The 14,341-nt window shown below is 34.9% G+C and overlaps 2 protein-coding genes across 2 annotated transcripts; one reads left to right on the top strand and one right to left on the bottom strand.

Annotated features, from left to right (window-relative positions):
* Window positions 1–5,491: 5,491 nt before the first annotated feature.
* Window positions 5,492–9,545, top strand: LOC137821951 (uncharacterized). The gene is made up of 6 exons (XM_068626775.1): window positions 5,492–5,711; window positions 5,883–6,272; window positions 6,626–7,277; window positions 7,398–7,597; window positions 7,684–7,928; window positions 8,122–9,545. Exons 2-6 carry the CDS (start codon window positions 6,004–6,006, stop codon window positions 8,913–8,915), a joined length of 2,160 nt encoding a protein of 719 aa, XP_068482876.1. The 5' UTR covers window positions 5,492–5,711; window positions 5,883–6,003; the 3' UTR covers window positions 8,916–9,545.
* Window positions 9,546–10,809: 1,264 nt separating this feature from the next.
* LOC137821960 (germin-like protein subfamily 3 member 4) lies at window positions 10,810–11,764 on the bottom strand. The gene has a single exon (XM_068626787.1). The coding sequence runs from the start codon at window positions 11,625–11,627 to the stop codon at window positions 10,941–10,943; it is 687 nt and encodes a 228-aa protein (XP_068482888.1). The 5' UTR covers window positions 11,628–11,764; the 3' UTR covers window positions 10,810–10,940.
* Window positions 11,765–14,341: the final 2,577 nt, after the last annotated feature.

Consider the following 14,341-nt stretch of genomic DNA (forward strand, 5'->3'; position numbering starts at 1 on the left):
CTGTTGGGAGGTAGAGGTAATCGCTGCTCTGTGAAACCAGCCTCACGCATTGCCCTCTTGTCTAAGAGTGATGACACCTATGCCTTCGCACAAGTCCCTCCAACACTCAACTCTCGACTCGGAATGGGCAAGCCAACTTCTAGCAGCCACAACTCCAACCAGGGAGTCAAAGAACTGTCCCATCACCTTCATGCCCCCACTTGGGTTACAAGCTCAAGTTACTTAGCTCGGCGAACTCACAACCTTGTCGGTCACTTTATAAAGTTTCTTTTCTTTCACATGCTTTACCATGTGGGACTTTTACATTACATTACCTAAATGGTAACGTGTACCAACCATTGTACAAAAATGTGCTTCCATTACACCAACATCATTCATACACTATATTTTCTTTTTCAATTTTTAAAATATAATATCTCCTCCAATAAAAAGACAATATTTTGTAATAAAATGTTTTTCGATTCCGTATCCTACCCAATGGGCAATAAAATACCCAAAGTTTTAGTGTCACCTTCATCCTCATAAAATACACCTTATTACTAGGCCTTTTTAATATTGAAATTTATCTTGTTAGAAATGAATATGGTCATTTAGTGTAACACGTTAAGCTCTTTTCTCTAATAGGGATGTGATTAAAAAGGAGCGTGCAGTGGTTGTGTATGTTAAAAAGATGAAGGTCCAAGCAACTGCGACTGACCAGGTCATCGTGGAGCGTGGTTGCAGCAGCTTGTTATCCCTCCGCTGTTGGGAGGTAGAGGTAATCGCTGCTCTGTGAAACCAGCCTCACGCAGTGCCCTCTTGTCTAAGAGTGATGACACCTATGCCTTCGCACAAGTCCCTCCAACACTCAACTCTCGACTCGGAATGGGCAAGCCAACTTCTAGCAGCCACAACTCCAACCAGGGAGTCAAAGAACTGTCCCATCACCTTCATGCCCCCACTTGGGTTACAAGCTCAAGTTACTTAGCTCGGGGAACTCACAACCTTGTCGGTCACTTTATAAAGTTTCTTTTCTTTCACATGCTTTACCATGTGGGACTTTTACATTACATTACCTAAATGGTAACTTGTACCAACCATTGTACAAAAATGTGCTTCCATTACACCAACATCATTCATACACTATATTTTCTTTTTCAATTTTTAAAATATAATATCTCCTCCAATAAAAAGACAATATTTTGTAATAAAATGTTTTTCGATTCCGTATCCTACCCAATGGGAAATAAAATACCCAAAGTTTTAGTGTCACCTTCATCCTCATAAAATACACCTTATTACTAGGCCTTTTTAATATTGAAATTTATCTTGTTAGAAATGAATATGGTCATTTAGTGTAACACGTTAAGCTCTTTTCTCTAATAGGGATGTGATTAAAAAGGAGCGTGCAGTGGTTGTGTATGTTAAAAAGATGAAGGTCCAAGCAACTGCGACTGACCAGGTCATCGTGGAGCGTGGTTGCAGCAGCTTGTTATCCCTCCGCTGTTGGGAGGTAGAGGTAATCGCTGCTCTGTGAAACCAGCCTCACGCATTGCCCTCTTGTCTAAGAGTGATGACACCTATGCCTTCGCACAAGTCCCTCCAACACTCAACTCTCGACTCGGAATGGGCAAGCCAACTTCTAGCAGCCACAACTCCAACCAGGGAGTCAAAGAACTGTCCCATCACCTTCATGCCCCCACTTGGGTTACAAGCTCAAGTTACTTAGCTCGGCGAACTCACAACCTTGTCGGTCACTTTATAAATTCTCTTTTCTTTCACATTCTTTACCATGTGGGACTTTTACATTACATTATCTAAATGGTAACGTGTACCAACCATTTTCCAAAAATGTGCTTCCAATACACCAACATCATTCCTCCACTATATTTTCTTTTTCAATTTTTAAAATATAATATCTCCTCCAATAAAAAGACAATATTTTTTAATAAAATGTTTTTCGATTTCATATCCTACCCAATGGGAAATAAAATACCCAAAGTTTTAGTGTGACCTTTATCCTCATAAAATACACCTTATTACTAGGCCTTTTTAATATTGAAATTTATGTTGTTAGAAATGGATATGGTCATTTAGAGTAACATGTTAAGTTCTTTTCTCTAATAGGGATGTGATTGAAAAGGAGTGTGTAATGGTTGTGTATGTAAAAAAGGTGAAGGTCCAAGCAACTGAGGCTGACCAGGTCATCGTAGAGTGTGGTTGCAGCAGCTTGTTATCCCTCCGCTGTTGGGAGGTAGTGGTAATCGTTGCTCTGTGAAACCAGCCTCACGCAGTGCCCCATTGTCTTTAAGTGATGACACCTATGCCTTCGCAAAAAGTCCCTCCAACACTCAACTCTCAACTTGGAATGGGCAAGCAACCTTACAGCAGCCACTACTCCAACCAGGGAGTCAAAGAACTGTCCCATCACCTTTATGCCCTTACTTGGGTTACAAGCTCTAGTTACTTAGCTCGGCGGACTCACATCTTTTTCGGTCACTTTATAAAGTTTCTTTTCTTTCACATTCTTTACCATGTGGAAATTTTACATTACATTACCTATATGGTAACGTGTGCCTACCATTTTATAAAAATGTGCTTCCAATACATCAACATCATTCATGCACTATATTTTCTTTTTCAATTTTTAAAATATAACATGTCCTCCAATAGAAAGACAATATGTTGTAATAAAACGGTTTTCTATTCCATATCCTATCCAATGGGCAATAAAATACCCAGAGTTTTAGTGTAACCATTATCTTCGTATAATACACCTTATTACTAGACCATTTTTTTTATATTGTAAAGGAAAATAGCATCATTTCAATTATCAATACAAAAAGTTTGCAGGATTTGATTTATGAATAACATAATTTTATTCATACGGACACAATTGAAAAATAAATTCTACACACACAATTGAATTTTTTTTTGTCACAAATGACTAAGATATTTTTTGTATATTATAATTCAGTATTTTGTTATAGTTTGAATTATGTGTGGTATTTAGACATTATGTGTGGTATTTAGAGTTTTTTAGCTGAAGATATCATGGAACTTTGTTGACTGGAATTGGTCAAGACGAAAAGCACAACATATTTCATTTGGATTTTGCGATTGTTAAAAGAGAAACAAAGGAAACCATGATATGATCCCTTTAATTGTTACATCCATATGCGATAGGCATAATTTTATTCATACTCAATAGGTTTAATCATAGATTCTTGGATTATAATAATGAAAAAATTCATTGCTTTAACTAATATGCATATAATTGGCTTTATTTTGGCTTAACTACTATTTCTGCTAATTTTGTGTTTTTAGCCAAAGTAAACAGTCTAACTAGGCGGTCTAGTAGTTACACATGGTAGACAGTGCGATAGGAGCATCTGACTAGACGAAGCATTTACCACTACGAATGGGTCGAATAAAACAAAAATCCAAGTTGTTTCTCTGAATAACATTAGGATTTTCTTAGTTTTCTTGTTTTCTTCTTTGTAATCTTCATTTTTCTTCTGCATGGAAGGATAAACTCATTTGAATCGATTTTCTTGTGATTTCGCAATGAATTTCGAGGTTTTTTTTCAATAAAGTTTTGTTCTTAAAATTCTCTATAGCAATTTGTGTTAGAAGGTCTGATTTTTTTAATTATATTTCTTGTTAAGGAATTGTTTTTGAACCCTTGTTCAGAATTCAGTTTTCTTATTTAATTAGAATTCTTGGTTAGTTCGCTTAATTCTAATCAATCTCTTGTACTCTTAGTTCAAGGAGTAATAGATAAATATCTCACAAGTAAACGCTTGGAGATGAGTGAGATATTGAATATGTTAGTAGACGCTTATTTTGCTTACAAGATGTTAAATTTGATTAATGTTTGTTTGGTTAAGTTTGACATTTGTGTGAGAATTGAAAGAGTAAAAATCTTAAGATAATCATTGAAGAATTTACTACTTAATGAACTTGAGAGTTAATCTGTTTTCTTTACTATTTTATAATCGTCTCTTAATTTTCTACATAACATTCTTAATCCCTCTTTTATCTTTAATGTTATTTCTAACATTTTGCTTGGAGATAACTTTTGAACACTAATGGGCTGATTCACTATTGGATTCGTTGATATGCGACTTGATGTCATCTGAACACAATTATACTATCATCTCTTTAGTGTTAGAGGGTCTAGCACTGTGTTACACAGTTTTCACTGAAATCATTTTAATTTGACTATTAAACGACAACTAATAATTTTGGCGTCCTTACCAAGGAATCCAATTTGAATTTGGTTATCAATTTTCTTCTTTATCTACATACTTTTTATTTTTATTTTGTCTACATATCTAACCCTATTTTTCTCATTTTGATTGTATAGTTTTTAAATTTTCTCAATGATCACATTATTATAAAAAAACATATTTCAAAATAGACGATCCACTAATTATTTTTCACCTTTAAATCTTAATTTTTGATCATGAAATTAATATGGATTTAGCTACTATACCAAACCATCTTTCATTTGAAAATTATTTTTCGTCTCATCATGATCAATGATACAACTATGAGATGCATTGTGATTCATATTTGCAAAAACTTTCATATTTTTATAAGCATCATTTTCATCATAGTGAGTCCTACTTTACACAGCTTTTGCATCCTTATGAGCCATATCAGGCTTATGAGGTATATTGTCAATAATCTTATGAGACATATTATGATGAGTGTGAGCAAAGTCAAACACCTTTTCAACAATTTGTGCAACCTAACATTACTCTGGAGTTACCTCTCATTTCATCACTCACACCAACTAAACTATTTATCATGGCTAGAGTCCTACTTTACACAGCTTTTGCATCCTTATGAGCCATATCAGGCTTATGAGGTATATTGTCAATAATCTTATGAGACATATTATGATGAGTGTGAGCAAAGTCAAACACCTTTTCAACAATTTGTGCAACCTAACATTACTCTGGAGTTACCTCTCATTTCGTCACCCACACCAACTAAACTATTTATCATGGCTAGAGTGTCTAGTTAATCCTTCCACCACCATCCCACCTCATAAGCCAAACCTTAAATGCTCATATTCCATCAACATCAACCCCTTTGCCCACCCTTTAAGATAATTTCCAACACAAACATCCCTTAAACATTTCCAAATCAGATAATCCCAATAGATAGTCTAAATCATATAAAAAGTGAAATTTTTGGTGTATATATATAGTCAAATTAGTAAGAAGTGTTCCATTTAATATTAATGTCTCATTGTATACATCAAAATTCATTAAAACAATATTGATACACACTTTTATAAATCAAAATAAAACATAATATATAAATATAAAATATTTGAATTTACATTATTATTAAAAAAATTATATACATGTTTTATTAATACATACTCATATAAAATTAAAAAGATTAAAATTAAATTATAAATTTAGCACGCCGTGAACTTGCACTAGTGGAATAGCCTGACCTAACTATGGGCTATAAAAATCCTCTTTTTTTTCTCAACGAAGTAGCAATAGGGGAAAATAAAAATCGCGAGTACGGTGTCGTTTTGTGTATCCTCTTGTACACATTCATCACTTCTCACCCGACCCATTTCATCGCAAACCCAACGGAACACCAAGCTTTTGCTTCTCCAAATTCCTCTTTTTTAAGTTTGCGCCACTATTCTCTTACAGTGCAACACTCAATCTTCTTCTTCTCCTGATTATTGAACCCAAAGGGTAGGTGTACCCTTCAATTGGCACTGCACAGCTTGCCTTCACCTTTTTTCTTTGTTTTGCTCTTTCCTTTGATTGAATTGATTAGCTTTTATTGATTATAACTCAGATAATTTATCAAAATCAAGTTTTTAACTGTTATCTCAAAAGGGTCTTTTCCTGATGTTGTTTCAGGGTGTCCTGTTCGTGCTTGAACATTTTACTATTTTGAACCTGTGATTGTTTCCGGAGAGACTTGTAGATTGTTCTGTGTGTATAGAAAGGAAGATTTTTTGTTTTTTGTGTCATTGTGGATATGGCAATAGTTGAATCAGTGGGGAAAATTCCCTTGCAAGACCCATCTGAGGAGGAGTTTGGTGCTGCTGACTTGACTTGGACCAAGTTTGGCACTGCTGAGCACCATGATGTGGTTGCCCTCATTCCCTATGATAGAGTTGATGCTTTTATAATTGGTGAATGCTCGAATGTGGAGTGCCCCACTCGGTTTCATATCGAGAGAGGAAGGAAACGGACTATTGGAAGCTTGAAGGAGTACAAGGATGATGAGTATCTCGAATACAGGCTGTAAGTTTCTGCCATGCCTATAATGTCATTCAAAATGACTATGATCAAGCTTTTTGACAGTTTTTTCCTCTTTTGGCTTTTATGATACATGTTTAGCGTTTTCTAGCTTGTTCTGTTTTGATAGAACACAGGAACTTGGAGGTGTGAAATACTTCCCTTGTAGGAAATTTGGTTCTTGTTAGGTTCCTTTGTTTTAAATTTGCTCATAAGTTCAAATAGTTTCTTTTTTTTGCTATCTGAGTTTTGGAAGCAGTAGCTGACTAGCAAATGAATAATTTAAAACTTAAAGAAATGATAAACCAATTAGGATTCCAATACTTATGTTGTGTAGTTGAACTCTGATCTTTGTGAAGGTACTGGTGCTCGTTTGGCCCAGAAAATTATGGGGAGGGAGGAGGTATATTACCAAGTCGAAGGTATCGACTTAACACCCGAAATCGTGCTGCTAGACCTCAATCGATGCGAGGTTGTACTTGTCATTTTGTTGTCAAACGTCTTTATGCCCGTCCATCCCTTGCACTTATTATATACAATGAGAGGCGTCATATTAACAAGTCTGGTTTCATCTGCCATGGACCACTTGATAGAGATGCCATTGGTCCTGGTGCCAAAAAGATTCCTTATATATGCAATGAAATTCAGCAGCAAACTATGTCCATGATATATCTGGGCATCCCAGAAGAGAATATCTTGGAGAAACACATTGAAGGAATTCAACGATATTGCGGTTCGGATGCAAAAGTCAGTAGCCTTGCTTCTCAGTATGTACACAAGCTAGGGATGATTATCAAAAGGTCTACCCATGAGCTGGATCTAGATGATCAAGCTAGCATCCGCATGTGGATTGAACGCAATAGAAAGTCTGTATTTTTTCACCAGGATACTTCAGAGTCTGACGCTTTCATCTTGGGGATCCAAACAGAATGGCAGCTGCAACAAATGATTCGCTTTGGTCATCGAAGTGTTATTGCCGCAGACTCTACTTTTGGCGTGAAGAGACTGAAAGTAATTTTGTTTTTCCAATCATCACTAAGTTATGCTAGATCTAAAACAAATGCAGTTTTCTTTCTCTCCTTGCAATATATTTTCAATCGACCTAACTTAGTTATCTTTTCATATTGGCAGTATCCCTTGTTCACGCTACTTGTTTTTGATTCAAGACAACATGCACTTCCTGTTGCATGGGTCATTACACGTAGCTTTGCAAAGCCTGATGTGTCCAAGTGGCTGAAAGCTTTAATTGATCGAGCTCGTAGTGTTGAGCCTGGATGGAAAGTCAGTGGATTTTTAATTGATGATGCTGCAGCTGAAATTGATCTTTTGAGGCAAGATTTATTGCTTTAGAAATGAGTTTGGTTTAATATTCAGCTGTGGTGATTAAATTTCATACTTCTATTAATTGATTTTGCAGAGATATATTTTGCTGTCCTGTCCTATTTTCACTATGGCGTGTCCGTAGATCATGGCTTAGGAATATTGTTAAGAAATGCAGTAGTATTGAGGTTCAGCGGGAGATTTTTAAGCGTCTTGGTACAATAGTGTACAGTATATGGGGAGGCATTAATACAGCACTTGCCTTGGAACAATTCATGTTGGATTTTGTAGACCAAACTGCTTTCATGGAATACTTCAAAACTTCCTGGTTGCCCAAGCTTGGTTAGATCTTTCTCCTTTTTTCCCTTGCATGCACATAAAATATCTGGTTGAGTGATGACATATTCACAAGTATGTTTGAAAGCCAGACATTGTGAATGAAATGTTCCTTATATTTCACCTCAGAAGTTATGGGCTTAGTTAGTCATTGATAAATTAACTTGCTTTCCACTTATCCTTCTGCTCTGTTCTGCAGAAATGTGGCTTTCAACAATGAGAAATTTTCAACTAGGCAGCCAGGAAGCTTCTGGAGCATTAGAAGCCTATCATGTTAAACTGAAAGCCAAACTTTTTGATGACTCACATCTTGGAGCCCTGCAAAGAGTAGATTGGTTAGTTCACAGGTTGACTACTGAGTTGCATTCAAGCTACTGGCTTGATCGCTATGCTGATGAAAGTGATTCTTTCCAGAATGTGAAGGAAAAATATATTCTTTCCACATCATGGCATCGAGCACTTCAAATTCCAGACTACGCTGTTACCTTGGATGATAGAGACCACCTCTTTGCCAAGGTTGTGAGCCAGAAAGATAGTAGCTTACTTCATCTAGTGTGGAATCCGGGATCTGAATTTGCATTCTGTGATTGTTCTTGGTCAATGCAAGGTAACCTTTGCAAGCATGTCGTCAAAGTAAACATGATCTGTGAAAATCTTAAAGGTTATCAACCTTCCATGTCTTTCCGGTCTTTTGAAGAGGTTTTGATGGATTTATGGAGAAAACCAGTGGATGATTCATTTGCATTGGATCTGTCATTGGCTTGCACCCATCAGATGCTAGATCAAATCCAGAAACTTGTTGAACTGAATAATTCTGCCGATATTGGCACTGTAGTTAACAATATGCCTCTGAAATGGGTTTCTAAGAAAAGCAGAACCTACATTGGCAAACCATCGTCAATTTTGGCTCTTCCTCATGGTAGCAGTAACACAAAAAGTGTTGTTGTGCATAAGAAGAATCGGAAACGGAAAAGATTGTCACGATTAAGATGACCAATTTGGCTGGTTCCAGTAGTCATTATGTTTGATCTAGATTCTAGAATATGTCTGACCAATCCAAACTGGAATTCTTTTCAAAATATGCTGCTAGTATTTAATATCTGACTTTCTAGTTCTTTTGCCTCGTGTCTCTGAAGTTGCAACATCTTTAAAAGGTCAGCATACTTCCTACCCTCAGAGAACAGTTTTTGCTGTAATTATATGAACATGGTTGGTAGTTGGAGATAAAATGGAGGAAACAAAGCAATTGTGGTGTGTATGCTTTTTTCAGCTTTTATACCTGGCAATGCTTTTAGGCAATCACGTGGGATGAGGTAGTGGTAAATTTACCTAGAAAGAAGAATTCATTTTCCCTTTTCAATTTCATCAATTTCCTGTCACTTTCATAGTCATGCTAGTATAGACATTTATTTTTTAATTTTTTACATTGTACCATCTTTAGAATTTTAAGTCCTTTCAACATCAAGTCCTCAGTGTGGAGGATAGATCATTCCATGGATCATTTCTACTAGTTTTGGCTCTGATATTCTTTTTCACTGATTTACAAGTTATGTACATATACTATTTACTGACATGTTACTTGAAATAAATTGCAATATATATATTTACATACACACACAAAAACACACACACTTTAATTAGTGAGAATTGTGTACTCATTTCATTTGTTATCTTCACAGAAAAGTAGTGGAATTCAATACATCCTTCAAGCGAATACATTGCTCTACTTGTAAAACAAACAATTTGTCTCGATTGTAAACATCTTTATTGGTACATTCAATTTTTGCTATGAAATTGAATAGCCTGGACGAGCTAAATGCACATGAATGAATTTATCTCATGTTGTGACATGTGCAAATCCTTTTCTCGTGTTAGTAATCAAATGTAAACTACATGTATCTCGCCTGAAATAGTACTATTGACTGGAATTTATGCATTGCCCTAACCCTAACCATAATAAAGGCCCTTAAATTGCCTTAAAGTTCAGATTCAATAGGATAGAGGCTGCATTCGCCTGTGAACATTGAACACATTCCAACATCAACGCAGAATGCCAGCAACATCTATCTTTTTATTATAGATGAACTCCAGTTGATTTTTGTGCAGACATCTCAGCTCTTTAATTCTTTTTAGTTGCCACTTCTAGATTCAAATTCTCATTGTTCACGTGTTTCCCCCCTTCAGTTTCATTATTGCATTCTCATTCGCTAATCATGTGCTTATTCTTCAGTGCTCTCTTGTGAGGTCAACTCGAGACTGTAATTTGTGTAACACAAACCGTCTTCCATTATTGATATTGAAAATCAGCTTGGTTTTACATCCTTGGATATCTTAGTTGGTGGAAGATTTACTTAAAGGATATGAATAACTTTTCTCAAATTAGTTGAATGAGACTCCAGGGAACAACCTAATGTGATTTCAAATGAGTTCGAGCATTTATTTTTTCTGTGCTTTTAAACACCATTACCATTGATATCATATGTTCTATGTATTAACCATCTAATCCAATTTGACTGTGTTTGTATATTCCAGTAGTCCATGACAAGTTGTTACAATGTTATTGTAACTGTTGTAATAGCATAAGTCATGGTTAGTTGATAATACACTTGATAACAAAAGGGGTCAATGATTATAAAAGAGGCCAAACCCCATTGTACATTTAGAATAAATGAACAATAAAACTGTTTAGTTTTCACACCTGAACTCCAAAGAAGGGGAATCTCGTGTTATGTTGCATTTGTTTTGCTCTTCCATTCTACGTCCTGTTATCATTCGGACTCATGATTCCCAGTTACATATAGGGCTAGGAAATTCATGTTTGTTAGATAGTAACTTTTCCTACCAGTGTTTCATTTCTATGGATAAAAAAAATAATGCTGAAAAGAGGTTGAAACGCCCTTAGATATGAGGCACAAGTAATAATATAACTTGGGAGTACAGTACATAACCAAACAAAACACACTGTTACATGTAATTGAACTAATATTGTGGAATTTAATAGAGAATAGGTTGAAATGGCTAGCTGAAAATGCTTTCCATTTCTGGAGATATGAAACTGTTTACATCTTGAGCTTCAGAGGCAGAGAGTGAGATGAGTTTTCTCTTGATCTTGTCTAATGATTCCAATGTCGTGTCTAAAGTTGTAGGACTAAGGGATACAAAGCCAGGATTTTGGCTGTTGTACACTGAGAAGATAGTGGCTTCTTCAAAACCGGTATTTAGATAGAAGTGGAACAAAGCCTTAGGGAACACAAACACATCACCTACTTTAATCAACTTCTGGAAATACTGGTTGTTGGTATCAACAAATCCAGCTAACAACACACCTTTGGTAACAAAGATCATCTCAGTAGCTCTAGGATGATAGTGGAAGTTTACCAGGCCATTCCCATCAAGATCAGTTCTTCCAATGGAGAGGCCAAGAGTATTCAGACCACCAAACTCAGCAGCACTCACAATTTTCATAGATGCACCAAAAATGTCTGTAGAGCCAGCATTGCTCAGTTTTGTGGTCCTGAAATCTTGAGCTGTTACATTAACTGGGTTTTTGCATTGTAGACCATTGATGAATATGGTCTGCTGATTGGGTGGAACTGCTGGACAAGTATCCTGTAGATTCTCACAGTCTCCTAGGCAAATTTGGATGTTGGAAAAGGCCACAAAAAACAACATAAAGAGAAGGTGAGCAAAGGATTTCAATGTCATCTTGAATCTCCACTTGGTTACTATTTCTTAGATGTTGCCGAATAAATCATCCTCCTCAATTTATATATAATTTCATGCACACAATTAAGTTCTTCATCCTGTTGTGCCTCTAACAGTATCTCTCAGGGTTGTAAAAAATGCAAGTAATGATAGTCTTGAAGTATACTGTAAGAAGTGTTTGCTTGAAACAAAGGAAACACTAACCAATTAACCGAGTTTGCTCCATGTCCTAATTCCAAAGTTGTTTTTGAGACTTGAAGGTTGTATAATGGGAAATTCCAAATGTGGATTACCTTACCAATACCCTTAACTGATAGCAACTGGTTGAGGAATGACAGCATGTGGCTAACAATTTCACTGGTCAAATTCCAATAGTTATCATGTCAATTTTTAGGCCATGTTTCTATTTTGGATAGGGGCTATTTTAGTAAAACTACAAGATTTTCATGTTTAAAGGAGGGAAATTTCTTTGTACTCACTCTTCACTATTATATTAATTAAAGCAAAAGTAAAGTGAAATTAGTAGTAATATTAAAAAGGTAGTTTAAATGGTATAAAGTGGAATCTTTTCCTTTTCCTATGTTGAAGCCTTTTTGACAATTGAAAACAAACTTAGGATATACTTGTAGTATGCTAAATTTTCCACTAGGCAAATACGACTATGATACTACTTTCATAATAAACTCCATTCCAGATTATATTCGTTGCCAAATCAGTGAAAACTACAAAAATAAATTTATAAATAATTATATTAAAATTGATGGTGGAAGCATTATAGTCAAAAGAAATTCAATATATACATGTAGATAATTTTTAAAAAATACAAAAATATAATTGTAATACAAAATAAAAGAAACAATCATATATATATATATATATATATATATATATATATTTTATCGGCTAAGAGACAATCATATATAATTCAAATAACAATAACATCAAATCAAAATACTACAAATTTCAAGTTCAAAACTTAAAATAACAACAAAATATAAAATAAATGTCTTAAACTTCTAATTATTTGACTCTTCTTCAATCTTAACATACTTGTCTTTAATATTAACTAATGAGACATATCTCTCCTCTTCCCTTTTAGAGAAACTCTTTTTAAAGTTAAGTAAGTTTTCAAACTCGAAATTAGAGTTATCATGCAATTCATTCTCAACCCCAATTTTGAATATTTTCTTTGTCTTTCCTTGTTGGGCTTGAAGTTGCACCTAGACTTTCTTAAAAGCATTGGAAGATCCAATGACAATACCATCACTTGATGGTTGCTTTCTTTTACTAGTTGTTTGTCTCCTTATATAAGTTATTGGTTCTCCAACACCTGAAGCTTCATAAACAGTTTCCTGATTAAGAGTGGGATCATCATCGAAAAACCAATTTATTTTCTCTCTTTCATTATCATTATCATCATCTACTTGTCCCACTAACCACTCATTGCACTCGTCAATGTCATTCAGTACAATAAAGTTTATTTCATCCCTAATATTGTATCCTTGAACAAGTTGTTGGTTATATTTTATGTAAACTAAATCATGCAACATTTTGTGGTCCAACCTATTCCTTTTTTTTTAACGAATATGCACTATGAATGAGTAAAATGCGAATTAACTTCTTTCTATATTCTAAAAAAAATGATAATGAAATGAGTCATGTCATGAACAATAGTTATTACTTGCTTAAATACATTCTAATTGCATTCACTTAATGAACTATATGTCAAGCTTAAAATCTTGATTGCTAGCTTTTGTAAGTTGTGAGTTGCATGCCCGTAACTCATGCACTATTGAGCTATAAAAATAAAGAAACTAACTAGAATGTAACTATTATTATATGATATAATTTATATCCTAACGCAATTTAGAAATTGTTTAAGTGAGTCACTTAGGGTTGTGGTCTTCTTTGGTTCTTTGGCAAAGTCATCACCAAAGGGTCCACTTCCACTCTTATAAAGAGGTAACTCTAATTAAAAAAAAATTGTTGGATATATTTACTTGGCATTAACCTCTTGATGTAAGTATAAAATCTATTTGTAACTTCCAAATCATATTCCATTTCTGAATTGGAATAATAAAACTCTAGGTTCAAAAAGTGACTAGTCGCATGCAAGAGGCGATGAAGTTGGCATGTCCATATGAATGATTGTAAATACATCTTTGTATTTACTTTCATTGTTATTAAATTACTTCATTATTGTTTTTTTTTACTTTCTCCATTGCTTCATATATATATATATATATATATATATATATATATATATATCTTATAACTGTTTTTCTTTCCCATCCACCAGACGAAGTACATGAATAAAATGAGTCATAACTTTGAAAGGTAATAGTGACAGTGGCGATGATCGACGGTGATGGATAGTCACAACGGTGATCTCCGACGAGTAATGGTGGTTGGAGGGAAGAAGGAAGGATAAGACAATCTATTGTAGTGAACTATTAGGGCTACAACTTAAGTTACAATACATGAAATGGGCCAAGTAACATCTCCACTGCCATGTTGTGGTGATGATTAGAAAATTCACCAATGATTTTTGCCATGGCATCGTCATAATCGATTTTGGATAACACTACTTCAATTATGTGTACTTTGTAAAGTATGGTGTCTCTCTTTCTTACATTGATGTAAAAATTAGGGCAATTGCTTACTGCAGCCAACAAATTTAGAATTGCACCCAATCACTTATGCAAAATGACCAA

This window comes from Phaseolus vulgaris, chromosome 11 (genome assembly GCF_000499845.2).
Source record: "Phaseolus vulgaris cultivar G19833 chromosome 11, P. vulgaris v2.0, whole genome shotgun sequence".
NCBI lineage: Eukaryota > Viridiplantae > Streptophyta > Magnoliopsida > Fabales > Fabaceae > Phaseolus > Phaseolus vulgaris.